The sequence below is a fragment of the Peromyscus californicus genome, unplaced genomic scaffold (assembly GCF_007827085.1).
Source record: "Peromyscus californicus insignis strain IS unplaced genomic scaffold, ASM782708v3 Scaffold_23__1_contigs__length_62951481, whole genome shotgun sequence".
In the NCBI taxonomy this organism is placed as follows: Eukaryota; Metazoa; Chordata; class Mammalia; order Rodentia; family Cricetidae; genus Peromyscus; species Peromyscus californicus.
In genome coordinates, this window is record NW_026294534.1 from 51,385,259 (window position 1) to 51,409,328 (window position 24,070).

Sequence of the window (24,070 nt, forward strand, 5' to 3'; positions counted from 1 at the left end):
CCAGATCCTAGCTCTCAGGACTAGAACAAAATGGCCATCTTCCGTGGGGGCAACACAAGTGTCTTCTGCTGCTCCAGGTGTCGGTCTATGGATGAGAGATCAGGACAGCTAAACTGGGAAAACTGGCTCCCCATCAAGCCAGTCTGTCAACAGGGGAAAAGATCCTAAGGAACCAGGGAGGGGAGCTCCTGGTGCAGACAGCCTCAGTGGGGTTTCCCTCCTGCCTTACACCCTGCAATCTGCAACTGGGGACTTGCCCTCCTCCCTGGTGCACAGCTGGTATACTCCTGGAGGTTCCCTTTGATCCCCACTTCCTGTTCTCCACATCTGCATCTTGCTCTTTCTGGTTCAGCTCTCTGGTTGTGGTGGTGAACAACCTCCTTCAGAGATCGTGGAAGAATGCTTCTGAGACCTTGCGAGTCTGGAAATATTTTTACTAGGTCTTTACACAGACCCAGAGATCTGGGGAGAATTCCAAGTTTGAGGTAATTTTGCATTTGAAGCCTTTGCTTCACGGTCTCTTTGTGTCTAATGTGGCTGCTGAGAAGGCCTGAGCCTCTCCGAGGTCCCTGGGAAGGTGCTCATTCAGGGGTCTCCTTATTCTGGATATTCTGAGCTCCCCAGGGATATGCACAGCTCTGAATTTGTTCCACATATTGCACAGTTGGTGTGCATTTTCAATCTAGAAGGGAATGGCTTTAAATTTGGGGAATCCGTTTGTGTATATATATATATATGCATTTGTGTGTGTGTGTGTGTGTGTGTGTGTGTGTGTGTGTGTGTGTGTGTGTACATGCTTTTGAATGTTGCGGTCAGGGGTGGAAAATAGACATTTTCCTCAGTTGCTTTCCACCTTATTCTGTGAGACAGGGTCTTTCATTGAATCTACAGGTCTCTGATTGGTTAGATTGGCTGGCCCACAAACCCCAGAGATTCACCTAGCTCCACTGCCCAGACTTGGGGTTGGGGTTGCAGACAGGCACTGCCGAACCCAGCTGCTCTGTGGGTGCTGGGAATCTAAAGACCAAAATCCAGGCTTGAGCAGAAAGTGCTTCCCAGACAGAGTGTCAAGGGAAGTTTTTGAATCACTTCTTTGATAATGCCCTTCTCCTCCTGGAATCTCAATTACATATCGTCTCTTTCAGCATCTCTGCCTTTTCTGCCTTTCTACCCTGCTGTTAGATTTCTTCTCTGTGTGCTCTGTGGGGCATTCCCTCAACTTTTGTTTATACTACTGTGGTGATACTTTGTTTGTGATCTAACAAATAAAGCTTGCCTGAAGATCAGCGTGCGGAGCTAAGCCACTAGGTAGCCATAGAAGCCAGGCAGTGGTGGCACACACCTTTAATCCCAGCACTCAGGAGGCAGAGGCAGACAGATCTCTGTGAGTTCAAGGCACCCTGGGCTACACAAAATTAATCCAGTCTAAAAGAGAAACAGAGCCAGGTGGTGATGGCTCACACCTTTAATCCCCGTACTTGGGAGTCACAAGCATTTACTCCCAGTGCTAGGGAGATGGAGACAGGAAGTGATATGGCTGGGCAGAGAGAGGAATATAAGGTGGGAGGAAACAGGAATTTATTGCATCCAGTCTGAGGATTCGTGGAGACAGGATCTTGCCCACTTTGGTCTGAGGATTATGTAGAGGTAAGAAGTCTCTCTAGTGGCTAGCTCCTTCTCTGATCTTTCAGCGTTTACCCTGATACCTGGCTCCGGGTTTTTATTATTAAGACCAATTACAATTTGAGATACATGCTACCCTTTTTTTTTTTTCATTTCAAAATGCTCTCCACTTTAATAACAATTAGCCTCTTGGGTTTCATTCTCAGGCCACATTTTAAGTGCTTCTTTCATTTTACATTTTCCTCTCTTGGCAAATCTGCTGTCTCCAAGTTGCTCTTGGAGGAGCGGCTTCTCCAGAGGCTTCGCTTCTGCCTTTCTGAAGTGGCTCTGAGCTGACTCGGAAATTTCCCTCTCCCTGTGGTGTAATGTAGGTGGTATCTTCGGGGAAAAATCTCCAAAACCATTGTCTGCTTTTTCCTCCTCTGGAGGTGTTTAAATTGCCCAGAGAAGAGTTCTTTAGAAGAAAGGCAAAGTCCACAAGTGAACATTCTAGAAGGTGAATATAAGAAAGGGTTGAAGTCTTGCCTCCTTCCTCGCTCCCCCTCCTTCCTTCCCTTTCTCCACCCCCCTTTCGCCTTCTCCTGCATTTATATTTGGAGGCCAGAGAGCAAGGCCCAGTCTTTGTTCAACAGTGCTTTATCTTGATTTTTAAACACAAAGTCTCTCCTTCAATCTGAAGCACATCCGTTTGGCTAGGCTGGCTGGCCAATGAGCCCTAAGGATTTATCCCTCCCTCCCTCCCTCCCTTCCTAGTATCAGGGTAACAGGTGCACCATGATGCCTGTCTTGTTTATGTGAGTTCTAGGAATCCAAACTCAGGTCTTCCGGCTTGGGCAGCACAGCGGCACTTTATGAATGAGCCACTTCCTCAACCCCTTCCTTCCTTCCTTCCTTCCTTCCTTCCTTCCTTCCTTCCTTCCTTCCTTCCTTCCTTCCTTTCTTCCCTCCCTCCCTCCTTCCCTCCCTCCTTCCTTCCTTTCTTCCTACCTTTCTTCCTTTCTTCTTTCATTCTTAATTTCTTTAGAAACATCTAGTTCAGGCTGGCCTAGAACTCTCACTGCTCAGTTTTTAAATTTTTCTTTTCAGTGCATACTTAAAAGTACCGTCAACCTTCCCTTTTCCTCTTAAAGACTAAAGTAAACTGCCTTGGGCTGTGAGACCTTAAGTATATTAGCATAGTTTTACAGTTATCTAAGCCAACAGATGAGCCTAAAAGCTCCATGAGTTAGGTGGTTATTCCCATAGAACTTTATAACTTACAGTAGAGCAGGTTAAGAACTGTTAGCAAACCATGCATGCATTAAAGAAAAGTCATCCCTTTCTTCTTCCATAAGCACAATTGCATTTTAACGGGTGTGAGCATTTCCTGGAAACTATAGAACCCCTTTGCAGTCAGATTGGATACAGCAAAGCTCATTTCCACACAGATTTTCAGAAGTCCTTGCTTTTTGTTTTGTTTTGTTTCTGGCGTCACTTACCTATCAAAAACTTAATGTTACAAAAATGGGTTGTCCTACAGGACAAAAAGGATGGTGACCCAGTGTTAAAATTTTAGCTGGTTGATGCATTATATCTGTCAGACATCACGCATCAGAGTGTTTGTGTCAAAAGTTTCCAACCTGTGACACGTCTCTGTCAGTGTGGAGAGGCACCCTGGATACCTGATGGGGGAATGTCTTTCTGTACGCTGTGAATATGTGTTGCTCTGATTGGTTGATAAACAAAGCCGTTTGGCCTATGGCAGGGCAGCTTAGAGGCAGGTGGGAAATTCAAAGAGAGAGACAGGAAGAAGGCAGAGAGAGATGCCAGTGAGCTGCCCAAGGAGCAACATGTAATGGGACGCAGGTAAAGCCACGGAACATGTGGCGATACATAGACTAATAGTTATGGGCTAATTTAAGATATAAGAACTAGTTAGCAAAAGGCTTGAGCCATGGCCATGCAGTTATAATTAATATAAGCCTCTGTGTGTTCACTTGGGGGACGCAAGTGGGAGAGATTTGTCTCGACCAGCAGGCTGGGACACAGGAAATTTTCTGATTACAGGTGTCCTGTCATATAGGAAGGGGAAAACACAGGCTGCATTCAGGCTAGTTTTGTCCCTATACAGCTACTTAAACTTAAATCTTAAGTGAGTATCACCCACTGGTTCCAGAGTAAGCACTGACATACCTGCCCTTTCACAATTCAGCCCTTAGGACATTCAGTTAGCGGAGTTCCCCCTACATTCTGAAGCACACAGAACTGTATCGATGTGGACAAAGATCTAGGATAGTTTGCATTGCTAAGTGGAGAGTTATACTGGAAAGAGGGATAATAAGTCTTATTTTTTAAAGAGGGGTTTAGAGAGATATCTCAGTGGTTAAGAGCCTATACTTCTCTTACAGAGGACAGGGGTTCAGTTCCTAACACCCACATCAGACGGCTCACAACAGCCTGATAGTAATACCTCCAGGGGATCCTGTGGTCTCTTCCGAACTCCTGAGGTACCTACACACATGTGCAATACACAAATGCATAAATCTTTTAAAAGAAAGTAGGAGACACCGTGTGTATATGTGATCTCTCTCTCTTTCTCCCTCTCTCTCTTTGTGTGTGTGTGTGTGTGTGTGTGCGTGTGTGTGTGTGTGTGTGTGCATGTGTTTCCCAACTTACTTTTTTTGTGGCTTTGATTTTGAATGCCACTAGGCCACTAGACAAAGCTATAGGAGCAATTCAAGGCAGTCTGTGGCTATTTCCAGACAGCTGAGTAACAGCCCAAGTATTAACATCTGTGAATGAGTCTTCATCCTCTTACACTGGATTAGTCTTTGAAGGATTCAATCAGGGTAGAGTCAGAATGTCAAAAAAGGGGGCCAGGCAGGTAGTATGACAAACCAATGTTGTTCTTAAGTAAGCTGACTCGCTATTAATTCACAAAACAGTCTGAAAAGATTTGTGATGAAGCTGACTCCTGTCTAGACAGAGAGGGGAGTGTAAAACACATCAGACAGACACAGCACAGCAGTGACAAGAAAAACCTGCTCCAGTTGCATAAATGCACAGAGGGAAGGAATCAGCGAGTTCCTTGTTTATCTAAATATCTAATCCTAATGGGCCCGTATCTAGATCCTAGGGAATTTCCACTTTATTTTTAGAGCCTGAAAGCATCTTACCCATCAATAACAAGGAGGGTGAGGAGGAAAAACAGATAAGAAGAATGGGGGAGTTGATGGAGAAAGAGAAAGGGAGGGAAGGAAGGATGCAGACAGAGAGGAACAGACGAGCGACCAGGAAAGAGCAGCTATGTCAGAGGAAGAGGAGAGAGAGCAATAAAATCTGTTTAAATATTGTCCCAAATTTCAAAAGCTATTTATGTTTTAGCATTTGGAAAACATCACTGACCGAGTCCTATAAAACTTATCTCTTGCCTCAGATGTACTCTAGGCATGTGCGTTTTTCTGTTTCTACTTAACAGTGGTTAAAATTCAGATATCACAGAAGCCGGCCCCTACATCCCTACATTCATTCTATGAAGATGAATATACCAGTGGCTGCTTAGATCTAGTAATAAGTCAGGTCATTAAGAGAAGTAAGTAGTTTGAAAACACACACACACACACACACACACACACACACACACACACACTCACTCATATATATACTCTCTTACACTTATACCCACACACATTCATACACAATCACACATACTTGCAGATGCAGAGTCTCTCTCTCTCTTTCACACACACACACAACACACACTCTCTCTTACACACACATACACACACACACACACACATGCACACGCACTCCCTTGATATGGAAATTTCAAGGTCAACACAAGGGAAACATTTGGAAATTAGGAAATAAATCACACCTAGTTTTGGTAGGCACGCTCTACTTCATTTAAATACAAACATGCTTTAAAATAGGCTTGTTCTAGTTTATATTCCCCTCAACTCACACAAGCAGTCACATGAATAGTGTGTGACTCTTGAGTTAATTCTTCTTTTTGTTTAAAAAACGACCATGGATTTTACTTAAAATCATTAATTACTTAGTGTGGACATCCCAAAGTGGAACATATTAAATGCTCCATTGGAAAAACAAAAGGGAGGACTCTGTAGCTGTAGTAAATAAGATGATGGCAGAAGTTTCAGAGGCCAGGAGAAGTTTGTCCTTCTTTTTAATAGTTCCTGACTTCTTTATTTTCTTATAGTGACAGATTTTCTTGAAATATATCTCTGCCAAGGTATACTTGCTTTTACCAGATGCTGTTATTATGGTTGTGATGCGGGGGTTCTGTTCTCTTAAAATACTTGCAGATATAATTAAAGGGAAGAGAAAAAGAAGGAAATTCAGCAAACACGGTAAGGAGAGTCTTGTAGACACTGTTCGGGTGTATCGCTGAAGAGGAGTGCCTTCCATGCCTTCAACTTTCAGCCATGACATCTCTGTGTGTGCGCACCCAAAAGACGTTCAAGTGAATTCTACAGGTCTGGGGCACCCAGAACAAATTTTATGGAGTAACTCATGATCAAACGTATGTTTGTGAAAAGCAAAACAAGCTGTAACTGGAACACAAATACTGTATACAGTAGGAGTGGGGGGGGGAGAATGGAGGCAGGAGTGGGGGCTATTCCTTTGTTTAGATATTTTTAAGATTTATTTATCTTAATTTTATATATATTAGTGTTCTGCTTGCTGTAAGGGCGCCATGTGTGTGAAATGACTGTGGAGGCCAGAAGAGGGCATTGTATCCCCTGGAATTAAAGTTACAACTGGTTATGAGCCACCGTGTGATTTCTAGGAGCCAAGCCAGGCTCATTGAGTCCTCTCTCTATCCACCTTTACTTTTTCAAACAGACTCTCTCGCTGAATAGAAATCTCATGGACTTGCCTAGGCAAGTTGACCAATGAGGTTCAGGAATCCATGTTCTTCCACTCTGCCCATCACTGGAGTTACAGTCACCATGCCTGGCCTTTTCTTTTTGTATGGATTCAGGGGGATAGGTCTCAGGCCCTCACGTTATCACAGTAGGCACTTCATCTCCCAGTCTTACTCTGAATGTTTCCATTGCCCAAACACACACATCCTCAAAACTAAAGCACGCAATTGCAAACCAATACTTTGAAAATTAAGATGGTAGCTAACTGATGATTTTCTGGCCTTGCATATAGGAGACATCTGATAAATTGTCACCAACCTTAGTGGATAAAGACAATGGAGAAAGTTGCATATATTGCCTCAAGTATAAAGTGCAATACCAAAATAAATGTAAACCCATCCCAATTTTAGAATTTTTGGCCTAAGATTTTTGTGTTATTTGTTTTATTAAACCACTGAAAGAGATAATTTGCCTATGTTATACATGGTGACCAAGGTAAATATTCAGTTTGTCCTTTATAAAAATATACCTACCTGTCTATCATCTATCTACCTGCTACTATTTGAAACAGTAAATGAAAAGATGCACCCTTGCTACCTATATGATTTCCAATATGAGCAACACAAAGGATTTATCCTCAGATGTTCCATACACAGGGGACCTAGCATTATTCAATTGTATGCAAAGACATATCACAAACAAAACATCAAGTGCCCTGTCTCCACAGCCTGGAAAGTGACCACAGTTTTTGATGTGGTGACTCGTACAATGAATGGGGTGGCATGCTCTAGTTGTAACTCAGAAGCCACTAGATCAATTCCAGTCGTCCCCAAAGGATGTTAAGAAGCATCCTTTTAACTTTGAGTCCTAATAAGAGAGACTCTGCTTTTAACGACCTGATCCTTAGATGTGACAGGCTCAGGGGCAGAGCACAGTACCATGACCTGCTGGAGCTAACAGGGACCTTCAAATTCCCAGGCAAGGGTCAGGGCAGGGCCTTGGCTCCCAAGGCACATTTGGCAGGATCTGCTTGCCGCTGCAGCAGAAGCATAAACAGCAGAAACAGGAAAATGCCATGTTTTTCTAACCTCTGTGAAGAAATAGCAGGACTGTGTCTTTTCTGATGGGAAAAATACAAATGAAAACACACTTGAGGTGGGGTGGGGGGCGTACTATGAGATACCTGGACACATAGTTTTTGGGTTCATGGGGACTCATAAATATACAAGAGGTCGAAGGCAGAGGAACAGTCGGCCCCCACACTCCTGGATCACAGAGCACTTGGGTGAGGTCAGATGATCTGGTAATGAAGAGAGATCCCAGGGCACAGTGACTTTCTTCAAGTTTGTGGAACAGTAAAAGTTTATAGCCTCTAGCTCACAGATGACAGATGCCTGAGGGCTCACATGTCATGTCTGTGGGCTCTCTCTCTCTGTCCTGTCTTTGGGCTCTCTCTCTCTGTCCTGTCTTTGGGCTCTCTCTCTGTCCTGTCTTTGGGCTCTCTCTCTCTGTCCTGTCTTTGGGCTCTCTCTCTCTGTCCTGTCTTTGGGCTCTCTCTCTCTGTCCTGTCTTTGGGCTCTCTCTCTCTGTCCTGTCTTTGGGCTCTCTCTCTGTCCTGTCTTTGGGCTCTCTCTCTCTCTCTCTCTCTGTCCTGTCTTTGGGCTCTCTCTCTCTCTGTCCTGTCTTTGGGCTCTGTCTCTGTCCTGCCTTCTCTCTCTCTGTCCTGTCTTTGGGCTCTCTCTCTCTCTGTCCTGTCTTTGGGCTCTGTCTCTGTCCTGCCTTCTCTCTCTCTGTCCTGTCTTTGAGCTCTCTCTCTGTCCTGTCTTTGGGCTCTGTCTCTGTCCTGCCTTCTCTCTCTCTGTCCTGTCTTTGGGCTCTCTCTCTGTCCTGTTTTTGGGTTCTCGGGCACTTTTTAAGCTGTGGACTGTCTTACAGTGGGTTTTGGTCAGCAAAAACCTGCAACCAATTTCTCTTTTCTACTGGAATTTTAGAAGGGTTTTCTTTTGGGTCATGAGTCGAGTTAGCCTTCTGAGTACAAAACATTGTATTTGAAAATGTCTTAAATCACACAGCCCAGCTCTCTTGTCTGAAAAGCATGTTTTACTAATAAAGATGATGAGGACCGCAGTGCACAGACCCCATGATAAAGAAGACATTGTTTTGAAGACGGTTTCATGTTTCTAAGGGATTGCAAAAACATCATTCTGTGTGGTGTGTGGCTTTCAAATAGAAACAAAGACCTACTGAAACCCCAAAGATACATGACCCCCAACAGGAGAAAACGCTTACCGGGTTCAGCTGTTGATCTAGGTTCTGTTAGCATGAGAAAAGGAAAAAAAAAAGGGACAAGTATTAGAACAGGGTTTGGGGATAATTAACCCACCGCTTTGCTCCCATCACTTTGGCTAGGCCGTGTGTGCAGAAAAGAGGACCATCTCTGTATAGGACAGAGTTAAGGCAGCAGCCACTCAGTTTACATGCCCATAATCCAGAAACACTGTGCACTGGGAAGTGTAAGACAACGTAGTTCCAGACAGGCTTCTGCCTTGTGAGCCTCTTAAAATGATTTGTCCACTTATGCGAGTATGTGGGAATTTTGTTCTAAAGAAAAGATCTATAGATTTCATGAACTTCAAAGGGGCTGCTGTTTTTTTTTTCCATAAAAATGAGGTAGAAACCAATTCTTTTGTATATTTCACAAATAGCATTTTGGAAGGGGTTGTGGGGCAAATTCCAGCACTAACTGCCAACTCTGCAAACATCTTAGGCAAGAGAGAGCGTCTACTCCCAGGCGCCTTTAATGCAGGCTGTGTCCTGCCATATAACAGTGAAGGAGCAGTTTGAAAGCATCCTCTTAAAGAAATAGGCATTTTCTTTCAGGCACCCCAGTTGATAAAGAGAGTAACACCATGTGAGCAACACGGAGTGACCAACATTGTAGTTGTAGAATGGATACAGAAGGCTGAAACTAGAAAAGCAATATTCACATTGGCGTTTTCATCTGTAGCTGAGCCCACACAGAGGTCCCTTTGATCCTGCCTTTACAAGGTGTTGTGAGAAAGGGGAAGGGAAAGAGAGGGGCTGAGTTGCACAGATTAACTTACACTCTGCCCATTATGGACTATCTAGTCTCATCCCACTTCGAAAATACAAAGCTGCCCATCCAAGTCCTTTTTAGTTCTTGTGAAACCAGAGAACACTAAACTGAAATTTGGGAGAATGGACACGTCTTCTTACTTTTCTGGAGAATCCTGAAGTCTGGAGAGTCTTGGATTTCACTCCCTTGCCGGAACCACTGGACCTGCATGGGGGGTGCTCCCCTGACTCGGCATTCCAGGACCACCACCTGGCCCTCGGAGGCTGCTGTGTTCTGTAGTTCCTGAAATTCAAGAAGCAAGTGGCCCTCCTCAGACTTCACGCCTCCGTAAACATTCCCACAATGGAGAAGAAAGATGCCCAAACTTAGACAAAACCCCAAACACCAAGGAACAAAACCTCCACAAGACGGTTGTTAGAAAATAATCACCATGGACTCAGGTGAGGATGGATACCTTCACGTTCATTGGTTATCAGCCTCTCACGATCTCTAGGTCATGAGATTAGAAAACTTTACTATAAGGCCCGTGGCACCTTTTTGCCTGCTCACAGATTTGCACTGACCCTTGTTATTTGTGGAATTTGATGTAACAGCTGCCACTTTGCTTTATCTACATTTAATGGTAAGCTGGTGGAAATGCAAGGCTTCCAAACAATTATATTCCAAAGGTCTGCAGATCCTTAGCGAAGCCAGATAGGAGACAAACAAAAAACAAAAACCACTCATTTGCTTTGGCAGGTCCCCACTCTTTCATGTACCCCCCCCCCCCCCACCTCGGCCTGACCAGTTTCCTATGTCCAGTTTATGAAGCTAAGGGCTTCGGCATTTTCTCATTTCCAGATTTGGAGTCAAATAATAAAGCTCGCTGCACGTCTCCCTTATTGACCTTCGTTTCCGTCTCCTTTGTAACTACTTCATTGCCCTTACCCCACTCCAAATGCAGACTAATGAATTTCTATGACGCCAAAGATAAATTAATGTAACTTTATGGATGCGAAAGAGGTGACGTTTTTGTGCTTGTTATCAAATGCCAGAATGTTAAAAATTCCCTTACATATGTCCTCATCCTACCTTCCTCCTCCAAGATGAACTAGTAATAGGGGCTATTTACACATTCAGACTATTTGAGAATTTGATTAGACTGATAGATACCTTATAGCATGTGTAGGTCTTTTGAAATAATAAGTTACGATAAAAAAACATGCCTATAAACAAGCTAATGCACAGAATTTGTTAAGAAGTGTGTGGACTTCGAGCAGGTTTGTTTTGTTTTGTTTTAAGGGTCCGGGGAGTCACAGCTAGTCACAAATCTTATAGCAAATGGAGGAAAAAATGCTTCAGCAAATGTCCTGTAGGATATGTGTTAAAGTGCTGTGGATATTCTAAAAGCGTACTGTGTTTGTCAATGAATTGTAAGTGTAAGGAAAGTATCTTGTGTGGGTAGGTAACAAGAATATCTATATCTGTATCTATATATATTGATATATATGTATGTGTATATATAATGTAAAGGTTAAGATTATCTAAACTATTGACATTGGAGATGTAGCTTAGATGGTAGAGAACTTACCTACTATGTTTAAAATCTCTAGTCTGATCGTTAGCACCAACAAAAATCTAGGGGTAGTTGCTCATGATTTTAATCCTAACAACTCAGATTGTCCAGCAGATACTGGACAATCAGAAGCTTAAAGTCATCCTTAACTATACTGAGTGTTTGAGGCTAGCCTGGGAGACTCTCAAAAGTATCAATGATTTCATCCCTTTCTCTACTTGTATTTCAAAGTGTAGAAAATAGATGCTTTAAATGTCTTCTCATTTTCTTCTGTGTTTGTTTGCTCACTGTGTGTGGGATTGGGGTACAGACATGCCAGAGGACGACTTGCAGGACCTGGTTCTCTTCTGCCATGTGGGTCCCAGGGAATGAACTTGGCTTTGGTGAAAGTGCCTTTATCAGATGAGACATCTTGCTGGCCTTAGAAAATCTCTGGCTTTTAAGTACATGTTTTGTAGTTTATGATTGTAGCCAGAGATGAGTTAATTTAGTGTTTCAAAGCATAGTGTGCGGTCCAGCTTCTATGGGCCAATCTATGAAATGGTTCCAGGAAGCCATTTCTGGGACATAACAAATGACACCCAAATATTTTTCATGCTTGAGCTTTTAGGCTTCAAAGGAGATCAGATTTATTCCTAAACTTATGTGGCTTTTTTTTTCTTTTGTCATGTTTGAAAGCAAGAGTGTAGCAAATGAGTGGATGCTTAGAGACAAAGGCCAAAAAAATCTGATTGCTCCTGGAGTTTGGTTACAGCTCACCTTCTCCTGTAACACGCACGCACACACAGGCACACATGCATGAATCATGGATGGTTAAGCTCAGTAAACCCTTAAGACAATCTTTAGGAGCATAAGGAGAAGCCCTCAAAATGATGCGAATCAATATTCAGAGGCTTGCTTAGCCATTTGGATCATCATTCAGAGTGGCATCCGGGGACGTTGGATGTTTCAGGATCCATATAAAGAGACCTCTCATCACAGATCATGCTCACTTGACATTGTGATTCCTTGGAAGGGTCTAAGGGAAGAAAAGCCCTTTGGAGTAGCCATCCTGTGAACATCCCTGTTGCCCACAGTCTCACAGTCCTTACCAGCTCTGCTGTGGGAGCCAACCCCACTATTTTGCAGGATTCCCAAGCAGGAATGTTGGGAATCTTTACAGGAGCATGAGGAAATAGATGGAGGCACTCCTTGGACAGGAAAAGCCCACCACTGTTACCACCACACACAAGAGGAATGCCAGAGAAAGGACTCAGGGCAATGAGTCCCAGGGTCATCCGAGTTAAGAGCTGATGCGGGAGCATTGTCTAAACCCACTCCACTAAACCTGACCTAAAGAGGATGCTGCGAACCAGAGAGAAGCTGCCTGCCAGGAAAAGGAAAAAAGCATATGCAGAGAAGAGAAGAATCCCGCAGAAAGCAGGTGTCCCATGCCACACACCAGGTCAGAGGGCAGAGATGCACACATTCCTTCCACACCCTCTCGCTCTTTGATTTCTTAAAAATCAGCATACGCTAAAAACCATGTTTTCAGCCATGTTGTTAGCACATAGAACACTTCATGATTTGATTTATGTGGTGGTGGCGGCTGCGTCAGAATGACTCTTGACATTGTCTCTGTCCTAGTAGTTGGACTACAGTGGAGGAATCTGAGGTTTCGGTTCTAGATTTTGAGGATCCTCTTGGTGTCCAGGAGGAATCGGTAACATTTACGATGCCTGGCCATGATCGAGGAACCTTTTGACCTTGTGGCGAGGGAGAACAAAATGGAACATCTGTGTTTTCTCCTCCGGTACCCCTAACATGGGCTTGATCTGTTTAAATGAAGGGTCATGTGAGTTTGGGGCAGAGTGGTGCAGGTTCGGAATCCCAGCATTGAGAAAACTGAGGCGGCAGGAAGATTGTGAGTAGGAGGCTAGCCTGGGCTATGTAGTAATACCATGTCTCCAACAAAACAAAAGGAAACAAAGATAAAGCCAGAAAAGAGGTGTGTTTGGCCTCAGCTGCCCCCAAATCAGCTGAGTCGTGGTTAAGGATGCACATGATGGAGCACAGTCTTCCAGAGATGCCCTTGAGAAGTTGGCTGTGAGAAACTCTTATACTTCGTCCTGGCTGTGAGCGTCCTCCTGTCTAAGTGGTCTCTGCTCAGAACATCCGAGGAAAATGTCCCCAGCTGTTACAGACTGAGGTTTGTTAGGGTCTTAAAGGACTTCTTTTGCTGTTATTGTTGCTGGCTTTTGTGGAGGGGGGTTTCAACCATTAGCATGTGTTTTCTTCCTTTTTTCTTTTGGTTTTTCAAGACGGGGTTTAGCATGTGTTTTCTATGCTCACTGGAAACAGTGAGTGTTTAGGAAGAAGTTTTTACTAAGTTTGATTTTCTACATGGAGATACTGAAGCTGCTTTTGCTGTGGCCAGACAGACATTCCTTCTCCCTGTCTCTCTTTCTTTCTTGAGGTAGGTTCACACACCACGGTCCAGGCTGATGTGGAACTCACTGCACAGCTCTTGCTGGCCTTGAACTCACAGCAGTCTTTGTACTGCAGCCTCCTGAGGGCAGGGTTGACAGGTGTGGCCCCCTCAGGCTTCCTCACAGAAGTTTTATAGATTTGTTTTCTCATTCATCTCCAGTTTACTTGGAATTTATTTTTGTGATAAGTGTGGAGTCCAATTAAAAAAATATTTTTTAACCCCCCCTGACAAATTCATTGTGTCCCTAAGTGATCTCTACGTGCCTGCAGTTATTGGAGCATCTCTGTGGGTGCTGTTCTGAGTCTTCATCAATTTGATGAGACTTGTGCCTTTATCTAAGTGCTTTGGATTTGGGTTTTTTTTTTTTTTTTATATTGGAATGTTTGCACCATATGGGGATATCTTGGGCTAGGACCTCTCCTAGTTAGCTTCTGCTGTCAACTTGGCATGGCCTAGAATTACCTGCGTGAGTTTCAGCTGAGGGATTGCCTTCATCGGACCGACCTGTGGGCAGGCCAGGGTGGCATTTTCTTGATTACTGATTGATGCAGGAGGGGGCCCAGCCCACTGTGGGTGGTACCATCCCCTGTGCAAGGCATCTTGGACTGTATAAGAAAGTTAGCTGAGCAGAAGCTGGGAAGCTAGCCAGTAAGCAGAAGTGATCTTGATTTCTGCTGTGAGTTCTTGCCCTCGCTTCCCTCAATGATGGACCGGGACCCGGTAGTGAAGGCCAAATAAACCTTTTCCTCCCCAGGTTGCTTTCGGTCATGGTGTCTGTCACAGCAACAGAACGCACGCTGAGACGGAGACAAGCGAACACGGAATTCGTTAATGTTTTCTAAATACCTTATTCATGTCTCCCAAGGAGATTTTTTTAGACGGTGCTTTTAGTACACCTGTGTATTGACTGAGACTTGTCCCATGAGGCGGCAACTATAGGCCTTCGATCAATGTTCAAAGTTTTAGCTTTTAAAGCATTTCAGATTAGACGTGCTTTATTATAACTATCATATAATCTTTAGGAAGCCTTGATACCTTATAGGACAAATGTACTTCTTCCCTAACACTGCTCTGTTTACTTCTTCAGTAGGACCCTGGGTATTTGTATATGTATATATATATATATATATATATATATATATATATATATACACACAATATATATATGTCATAACTCTTAGAACCAGGTTGCTAAATTCTATATCAAACAAATGGATAGAAACAAGGAACTTTTGGGAGTTCAGCTAAATTTGCATTAGCTATAGCTGGGAACTAATGACTTCATTAGTCTTTTGACATGAAAATGGCTTATCTTTCCTCCTCTTTGGCCTTTTAAAATGTCTTTCAATTAAGCTTTAGACTTTTCCTCAAAAAGAAAGAAAGAAAATCTACATGGACTGGTTTCTGACTTCTGCAGTCATCCAGTAACACGAGACTCATTCAACTTGGCGATGTATTTTAGCAACTTAAATGGAAAATTAGGTTTTGTGCTTATTTGTTTGCTTGCTTATTTGTATTTTTTTTTCTTCCTGTGAAGCTTCCTAGATCTTTCAAGAGATTTCATTGGGAGTAAAAAGGGAAACTGATTAATTCTTGGGATTCACTGTACAGACCAGTCATGGCCTCAAACTCTTAAAAATCCTCCTACCTCAGCCTCTAACTGCTGGGACTATAGGCATATGCTACCGTGCCCAGCTATAAAGAAAGAAAAAATTTAAATAATGAATTCTATCTTATTATTCATACTTCTCTTGGCTTTCCCATTAGATCAGATATCTGGTTTTGCCTGCCATGTTTCTCAAACCTTGCCTAAGAAAATGGCCACACAGTCATTATTCAATGAATACCTACCTATCCCCTAAGGTAACCATGATGACCTGCCTATTAATATCTTCATTTCAAATCTTAAAGGCTGCTACATAAAGTCACATGTGAATGAAATGTAAGGACTAAAGCAAACACAGAGAATGAGACTTCCAGATGTCAGACCTTAGTAAAAACAGGAAGAAGACAGCCCGTGGCGGCTCCATCGGGTCGGCAGAGATACGAAGTCGGACTGTGAACCTGCAAGAGTAGAGACACATGGATCGGATTCTCAATATATAAATCTCTGAAAAGATAGACCAAAGAAACCTTTCACTGTGAGATTCCTCCACTTGAATGAATCGAGCGTATGAAAGTCTCGTCATCCATCACCCGCCAGCCTGCTCTTACAGCACAGACATTGTTCAGCTCCCTCATTTCACATCTGTTCCTCTTCTCTCTTCAAAAGGATATTGGAGGTAAGAGTTCCCCGGGTCCTAGGGGAATCTGGGAGCTTTTAAATGCTATTACCAAATGGATTTCTGTGTGTGGGACTTCCACAGGGGTCTGTTTAGAAGTTCTCACAGACACTATATTTTATTTTAAAATACAGTCTGGATTCATTGAATCAAAAAGATAAGCTATTGGCAATGAAGAGCATAGTAAATTATGGGAACATCTACCTATCTAATTTTTCATGTGAATTCTTTCAATAAAGGAGAATAGGAAATACGAGGGAAAGAAGTGAAACTCATTTACTGATGTGTAAAAAGCTCAAGGTCCTGAAAAGTTTATTGACTAGCATCCATCTCAGGGGGAAGTAAAAGGTTCCAGAATTGTGAATGGAAAATAAAAAGTAGTGAATGAAAATTTGTGTGCGAGTGTTAAATTGCTTATTTTCAAGTAATCTGGATTTATCCACTTATAAATTGATAGCAATCTGATACCATGTGTCTGAATACATCATGGCACATCACAGTGCTCTGGAGCTGCTACAGCAGTGAGTACAGAGTACTGCTACAGAGTAAGGTCTACTCATTGTCCCTGAAAGACTTTTTACTTGTCAAAGGCTTGTCATTTGGGAGGTCTGTGTCTCACTTTTCACTGTCTTTGACATCCAAAGACTATATGGTCACATTTATAGTACTGCTCCATGTCAGACATTGTTTGAAATGTCATATGAAGACCATCTCAGAGACCCTTCAGAACACTGCTGTGAGACTGTTGGCATGACAATCTCCATTCTGCAGATGAAGGAATTAGGCCCAGAGACGTTTGTTCAAAAGTCCCTTTAGTAAGAGCTGGGATTCGAACCCGGGCACTCTGACTCTCAAGTGTTAAACTTTCCCACTCGTTGTGCCCACCAGGAAGAAATGATGAGCACCTCCACCTCACATCTGCAAACTAGGATGCATTACTCAGTATTCCTGTAGAAATAAACCACTTGAAATGCACTCTGCACATAATGATTGCGTTTGCATCTATATGCCACTGTATATTTTTCCGTTCTGTATTTCACAATGAATTCAGCCACGTTAGGAAGGATCTCAGGTTCTCCCCAGCGGAGTCTATAGACTGGAAAGGAGTGGGGCTGATGACTTCTTTCTGCAATCAAGTGTCTAGCACAGTGCTTCCCATCCCAATAAACGCCTGTCAATATTTTAAAGTCAAACTTTTGGACAGAAACTGCCTGTGGATTTGACCAGAGATAATTTTAGAAATGTCGTTCTGGTTCAGGAGTTTAAAGGAATTATCTATTGTATCTGCCATTTTGTTGATTCTTCTCAAGTTTTGTGAACAAAAGTGTCTTTTCTCTACTGATTTCATCCTCTACATGCTACAAAGTATGTATGACATGCAGTAGTTACTATAATCCTTCTGGGTAATATTATGGATAATGTTATAGGTAATAAAAGCTGATGGAAGGCATGGGAATTCACATGAGACAAATCTCTTCAGTAGGGAGAGATTCACTACCAAGAGTGTCAGGGGAGCCTTCTACAAGTGTTGTAATTAAAGATTTACATCACATCTATTATTTAGATTTTTTTTAACTTAAAAAATAATGTTGATGGTGTTTGAGAAGTAAACTCACTACAGTTCCTTTCCAGTAGCTGGTCTTCCTTTGATAAAGCAGTCTTGTACTGATATTAAACCAATATTAAAACAGTAGAGTGAAGGCAAAGAATTGGAATTGTTTTTTCTACGCCATACTGTTTGGCCTTCAGAGACAGGAAAAGTTCCTGCTGGTGTGTGAACTTTCCTGGTCTCTCTAATAAGATGAGAACTGGATGAAAAGACAGAGAGTAGGCACACTGGAGGACAGACAGACAGATAGACCTAGGGCAGGTGCCATCATCCTCTCCAAGCTTCCTATGTGACTAGAGCTGTTGAGTTACTGTGTGCTTTTGATTAAATTTGTTTGTTTGTTTGTTTTGGTTTTTGTGGCAGAGTTCCTCTGTGTAACAGCCCTAGCTGTCCTGGAACTCACAAAGATTCACATGCTTCTGCCTCCCAAGTGCTGGGATTAAAGGCATACACCACCACCACCTGGAGAGAGTATTCTCAATGAGTTAAACTGAGACCATTAACGGTGGGTTTTTCTTCCTTTAACTGTGTTTTTACTTAGAAAATGTTACCAGGGAATGTGTCAGTTAGACTCAAAGTCCTATTCTTCAAACAGAGCAGCCTGCTCATGAACTCAGCTCCTTGGGAGCTCCAGGCACAATTACCTGTTGCACAGGAACAGATAAGGGCTGAATCACAGCTGTGGTCACTCCTGTCTTGGGAGATGAGGTTCCTATGGTCAAGGAAACAGAAGTGGTTTTCTTTTGAGCTCTGGAAAACAGAGAAGCAAGTGTTAGGTTTTTTTTTTTGTTTTTGTTTTTTGTTTCCAAATCAGCAAAGGTTTTTAAAAAAATAATTTTACAGAAGATCTGGCCTTCTTTTTGTAGACTCAGTCTGCTCCTATTAAAATTTGTTTCAGAAGTTGGAATTCATTAAAACAGATAGCCACAAAGAGCTGTGTGGTCAGTGCATGGATAGAATGAACTTTAATAAACACACAGATGAAAGGTAAGTAGCCAGAGACAACTCACAGGGACAAAGATTTTTAAGGTGTTATCCTTAAAATAATCTCAAGAGAAAATAAAACTCCAGTCTTTATCAGTAGGCAAATATTTGACATCTTTACGGTGAGGGTCCTATATTTTAACTCAGTTTTAGTGTTTGTTTTAGGGCTAGCAGCTGTCCTTTGTGCTGGCTTCTAATGTGGGTGGGGATAGCTTGGCATTTTTGTCTTCGTGCTCAGAGTTTCAGTGAAATGGAAAGGAAAAATCTAGAGGAGTCAAGTTCCAGGCTCCTCATGGCCAAGAGGCTGTGAGGACTTAACTTGAACTTGAACTTGAATCAGGACAGGTAAAGTGTACAACACTATACGTTCCTTTAACATCTGTGACTATCTGATGTGGAATGGACATGACTTTTCAAATTATATATGATTATATTATTATTGTAATAGTCTTACAATACAGTACTTGCATTAATGAGTAAGGATCTAGTCGGGGAAATTAATATATATATATATATATATAAATAAAACTGTTACGTATTTACTAGCAAATTAAAACATTTGTTAGCACATCTCAGCATTAATGGAGTTTTCTCCCAAACTCAGGTAGACTTGAATATGCTTTTGTAAAATAAAGGAGACAGTAACATTTTACTAGTAACCCACATCTCTGTTGGGATAACCAAATTCTGGTCCTTTCAGATATAAGGCTTAACTAGCAAAATATTTTTATATAAAAGAAAATCAATATCTGGCCCAATTAAATGTTTTTGATCCTCATTCACACCTTAGCAATAGCCAAATTAGTTTTCCTCTCAGTGTGACTGATCCTGTCATTTACTTACAAATCAGTTCCCTGGCTGTCTCTGAAGCTAACAACAGCACTTGGCTCAATTTTAGCATACTCATGATGAAATACAGACCCCCACCATTTAAATTCATGTGAAGGCAGAAATGGTGTCCCAGTTGCAAACACTTGATCTCTGATGGACATGGCTTGACCCTTCCCATCCCAGCACATTCGGCTTCAAAACCAAGTGGTTGCTACCCTTCCATGTTACAAGGGCCAATGGGGGGGGGGGGGGGGGGGGGACTCAAAGACACTCACTGTGGCATAGCTCCAGCTTTTGATACAAAAGGTAAGCTTTCACTGTCAGAGTCTGTCGAACTGGCTCCTGGGAAGACATTAGAAATCATGACACAGTTAGGATGTGGGTGGCATTAGCTTCTAGAAGAATTCCAGAGTAATGGTCTTCATTTGTAATAGTAACATGCAGCCTTATTTGTGCTACAAATGCACACGAAACTGAGGATGATTCAGTGTCAAATCCCTTTTTACTGTTTCTTCAGAAAATAATCTTTTAAAAGTACTATTAATAGCTTGCTCTAGACCACTGTTCTTGCCATGTCGGGCTTATTATTAGCTTCATTTTTATCACGTTGGCCATCACAGCCATCCATCCTTCCTCATAGCTAGACAACTAGGAGACAGATGTGAGTGTCTTTGTGGAAAAATGCCCATGGTTTTAAACTTTAACCCTGGGGGATCACAAGGTGTGGGCTGCTGATGTCTTTACCACTCATGAGTCAGACTTGGCTTCCTGACCCTTCATCTGCGTGGGATAGTGGCTTCACTACTGAATTCATAGGCTCCCTGATTTTTGGATCACATCCTCCCAAACTCATTTTGTTCCCGAACTAAGGGTCAACTTGTTGTATTTTTAGCTCAAGTTAAACTGTATTTGATTTTTAAAACTAGTTTGTTTTATGTGTGTGTGAGTGTTGTGGAACATGCTGGTGAGTGTGTATTCATGCCCATGAGTGTGTGTGGAGACCAGAGAGGGATGCTGTGACTTCCTTCTGCAGCTGTCTGCCTTATTGCCTTGAGACAGGGCTTCTCCCTGTCCTGGATGCTCACTGTTTCAGTTAAGCTGGCTGCTCAACCAGTCAGTCCGCGTGTCTCCACCCCTCAATGCTCTGCTTTCTGATACAGCCATGTATGGCTTTTTACATGAGTGGTAGGAACTCAAACTCAGGTCCTCATGTCCGTACAGCAACCATTCTTTTCCAGTGAGCCCTCTCCCCAGCCCTTGCACTTTAAATATTTATTTTTAATATTTAAATATTTATTTTTATCGTGTGTGTGTGTGTGTGTGTGTGTGTGTGTGTGTGTGTGCGTGCCTGTGCATGTGGAGGTCAGCGGAACTTTCAAATTTGGATGTCTGTCTTGACATCTTATTGGATCTAGGGGTTGAGTTCATGCCTGAGTGCCAGTTCCTCTGCCAGTGTACTAAATTATCTCACCAGCCTCAACCTTCAGTGGGTACCTACTGGGTATCATGATATTTTAAACAACAGATTTAAATTTCTGATGTTTCTTTTAGAATAAAATTTTCATTCGGGGTTTTCAAATTACCTTACAATACATGCATATGTGACTAAAATAGATTTCATGCATGTGCAGAGTTGCCAAATAATTAATGAAAATATATTTAAAAAAATAATCATGAAGTACAGACTTATGTAAATTGGGTAGGATCAGTGGGCAGCTTCCTCAACACTATTTGATAGATACCTGGCATATGCTTTTCAGTTTAATCCATCGACACACATACATTTGTGTACACAGGTAGACAAATGGATTCCTACTCAATGAAGTTTGCACACGGTACCCATCAGTACATATAGAATGTCTATGTACACTCAGTTCTCTCGGAGGACTGCTTGAATTCCCTCCCATGCCTCTACTGCAGTAAGTCTCTCAGGTCTCTTGTTGACCTTGAAAACAGTCATGCTGAGGTAACCCTGCTGGAATGCTTGTTCTGTTCCCTCCTTCTTCAGTGTGGGTGTTCTTCACCTGGCTCCTGAACTGCCACAAAGGCCCATGTCCTCCTGTTTCTTTTCCTCACAAATCCACCCTTCTCTTAATGTCAGATTAATTTTTCCTAGCGCACACCTTTCCTGTTAAGGCACGAGAAGATGTCGGAGTCTACATGAGAACTCCTCATATCTGACATGCAACTGATTTCATGATTTCCTTGCCAGAAGTTTCAGCATTTATAAGTCGCAAGATCCTGATCCACAGAATTGCAATGTCCTCTTTGGTGAACAGTACTTAGGGAGCCGGGGTGTGGTCCCAAAGAAATTCAGCACACACACACACACACACACACACACACACACACACACACACACACACACGTAGAGTCCTGTTCTTGTGAGCACACAGATAGAGGAGCAAGAACTAAATACCTTATATGGTAAAACAGGGAAAAGAGAAAGCAGGAGAGGGGTGTGGGCAGCGACAGGAATGGAGTGGGCTTGCACTTCCAAGCAGTGAGCAAGGAAGGCTCCTAAGGATGGAGGGGAGGGAGAGAGCAGCCTGTCTTGCCAGGTTTCAATGTTTATCTTGTTGTTTATCTGCAGTTCTGAACCCACTTTCCTAGGACACAGGCTTGCTGTTCTGTCTTGTAAGGTCATCATTTTGCCGTCTTCTCTGAATTCTCAGTGCCTGTTGCTCACACCGTGCGTAGCACCTATCCTTTCTGCCCGGGTGGCAATCCTCTGAGTACTGAGGTACCAAACTGTGAATATTTAATATTTACTCAGCAGTCAGCTTGGCCCGTAGCACCACTGGATTATTAGACCCCATTAGAACTTCACCGAGAAGTAAGTTATGCCTGATGCATAGGCAGGAAAATGGAAGAACCGAGCTGGTAGGTACGTTCGTTCGTTCGCAGAGGTGGTAAGTAAGTTATGCCTGATGCATAGGCAGGAAAATGGAAGAACCGAGCTGGTAGGTACGTTCGTTCGTTCGCAGAGGTGGTGACAAGCCGCACTCTTGTTTTGAATTGCCACCCCCCCCCACCCCCACCCCCGTGACCTTGTAGGCTGTACATATCTGAACTCCTCAGAGTGCTTATTTCCATGCTAGCCAAGGGCTGGCCTTTAGCCTCTGCTGGAATGAGTACATGCGGTTAGGGAATTGCAAGGCTTGTTTGGGGACAGGGAGTGGAGTGTGTGGAGCTGGACAAGGAGCAGTTGAGACCAGTTCGATACATAGGGCAGGTTTCCAGGCTAGAGCTGAAGGCCTGGAGTTTGTTGACGGGACACTGTGGGTGGTGATGACTGAGGGTGGTGACGGGGACAGGATTGCAGGATTAGCTGCTGGGGAGGGGAGGTTGCATAGAAAAAAACAGGCAAAGTACCTGGAAGCCTGGAAGCAGGCTTTAGAGGAGAAGGAAGCTTTCTCTGGGATGCGGAGGTGGGAGGGGCTAAGCAGGGGAGTCCCCAGAAACTACCAAGAAAGGCTGTTATCAGTATGGGCAGGGCTATTCTGAGATAGCGGCTTAATTGGATCATAAAATTGACTGTGAGGGGAACAAAGTCCTGCGGATATGGTCCCAGGCTGTCTTGGCCTGCTCAGAAATATGGGAGAGAAACGGCTATTCTCACCTGACTCCAAACATTCCTAGTGTGTAAGAAATATGATACTTCTCCTCTGACGATTTCTATTCTAAGTCATTCTTGTTTAAAAAAATTTGTGTGTGTAGAGGGGCACAAATGTCATAGTACACATGTGTAGGTCAGTGGGCAACTCTATAGAGTCAGTTCTCTCCATCCACTCTCTTACGTAGGTTCTGGGGATTGAACTCACATTGCCAGGCTTTTGTGGCAAGTGCCTTCACCTGCTGAGTCATGTTGCTGGCCCTTCTAAAAAATCATTCTTCCTTGCCGGGCGGTGGTGGCACACGCCTTTAATCCCAGCACTCGGGAGGCAGAGGCAGGCGGATCTCTGTGAGTTCGGGGCCAGCCTGGTCTCCAAAGCGAGTTCCAGGAAAGGCGCAAAGCTACACAGAGAAACCCTGTCTCGAAAAACCAAAAGAAAAAAAAAAAAATCATTCTTCCTATATGTGGTGGCTTACGCCTCTTTTTACAGCCCTTGGGAGACTGAGGCAGGAGGATAACCTTGAATTTAAGGTTAATCTGGACTACTTAAGGAGCTGAGTCCCAGACTAGCTTTAACTAGTCTGACCCTGTCCGAACAACCACCACCACCACCACCACCACCACCACCACCACCACCTTACAGAAGGAACAAGAACAAAAGACTTACTCTAGGAGCCAGGCATTGTGATATGGGACTGAATTTGTATCCTAGAAGAGCAGGATTCTAGTGAGTTTAAGGTCAGTCTGGACTACTAAAGAAATCTTGTCTTAAACAAAACAAAGACAGACAGACAGACAAATAGACAGACAGACTTCTTTGGACTGTGCTATACAGCACAGCTGCAGAGCGCCTGACTAGCACATGGAAGACCCTGGGTTTGATCATCTGAGAAAGAGTTAAAAGGTAAAAACATTAGTGTCTCTGGAGTGTTTTCTGCACCTGTCCAGCCCTTGTGGAATGCCAATGTCACCTTGTGTCTCAGGTGTCAAAGCAGCTGCAGCAGGCTGTAACAGACCAAATCCTCACCTGAGGGCAGGCAGTTCCTCCCTCCCCGCTGAACCTCCCTCCCGCTGAACCTCCCTCCCGCTGAACCTCCCTCCCGCTGAACCTCCCTCCCGCTGAACCTCCCTCCCG

General features: G+C 43.2%; 1 protein-coding gene across 2 annotated transcripts in view; it reads right to left on the reverse strand.

Moving 5' to 3' along the window:
- The window catches only part of Palld (palladin, cytoskeletal associated protein), a 231,073-nt gene that overhangs the window by 198,139 nt on the left and 8,864 nt on the right, over positions 1 to 24,070 (reverse strand). For both annotated transcript variants that reach the window (XM_052752347.1, XM_052752346.1), the window contains exons 2-6: positions 19,595 to 19,661; positions 18,149 to 18,254; positions 15,603 to 15,677; positions 9,729 to 9,870; positions 8,781 to 8,804 (exon numbers count right to left, since the gene is read on the reverse strand). In XM_052752347.1, the coding sequence (XP_052608307.1) occupies positions 8,781 to 8,804; positions 9,729 to 9,870; positions 15,603 to 15,677; positions 18,149 to 18,254; positions 19,595 to 19,602 (355 nt within the window). In that variant the 5' untranslated portion in view covers positions 19,603 to 19,661. The remainder of the gene's footprint in view (positions 1 to 8,780; positions 8,805 to 9,728; positions 9,871 to 15,602; positions 15,678 to 18,148; positions 18,255 to 19,594; positions 19,662 to 24,070) is intronic.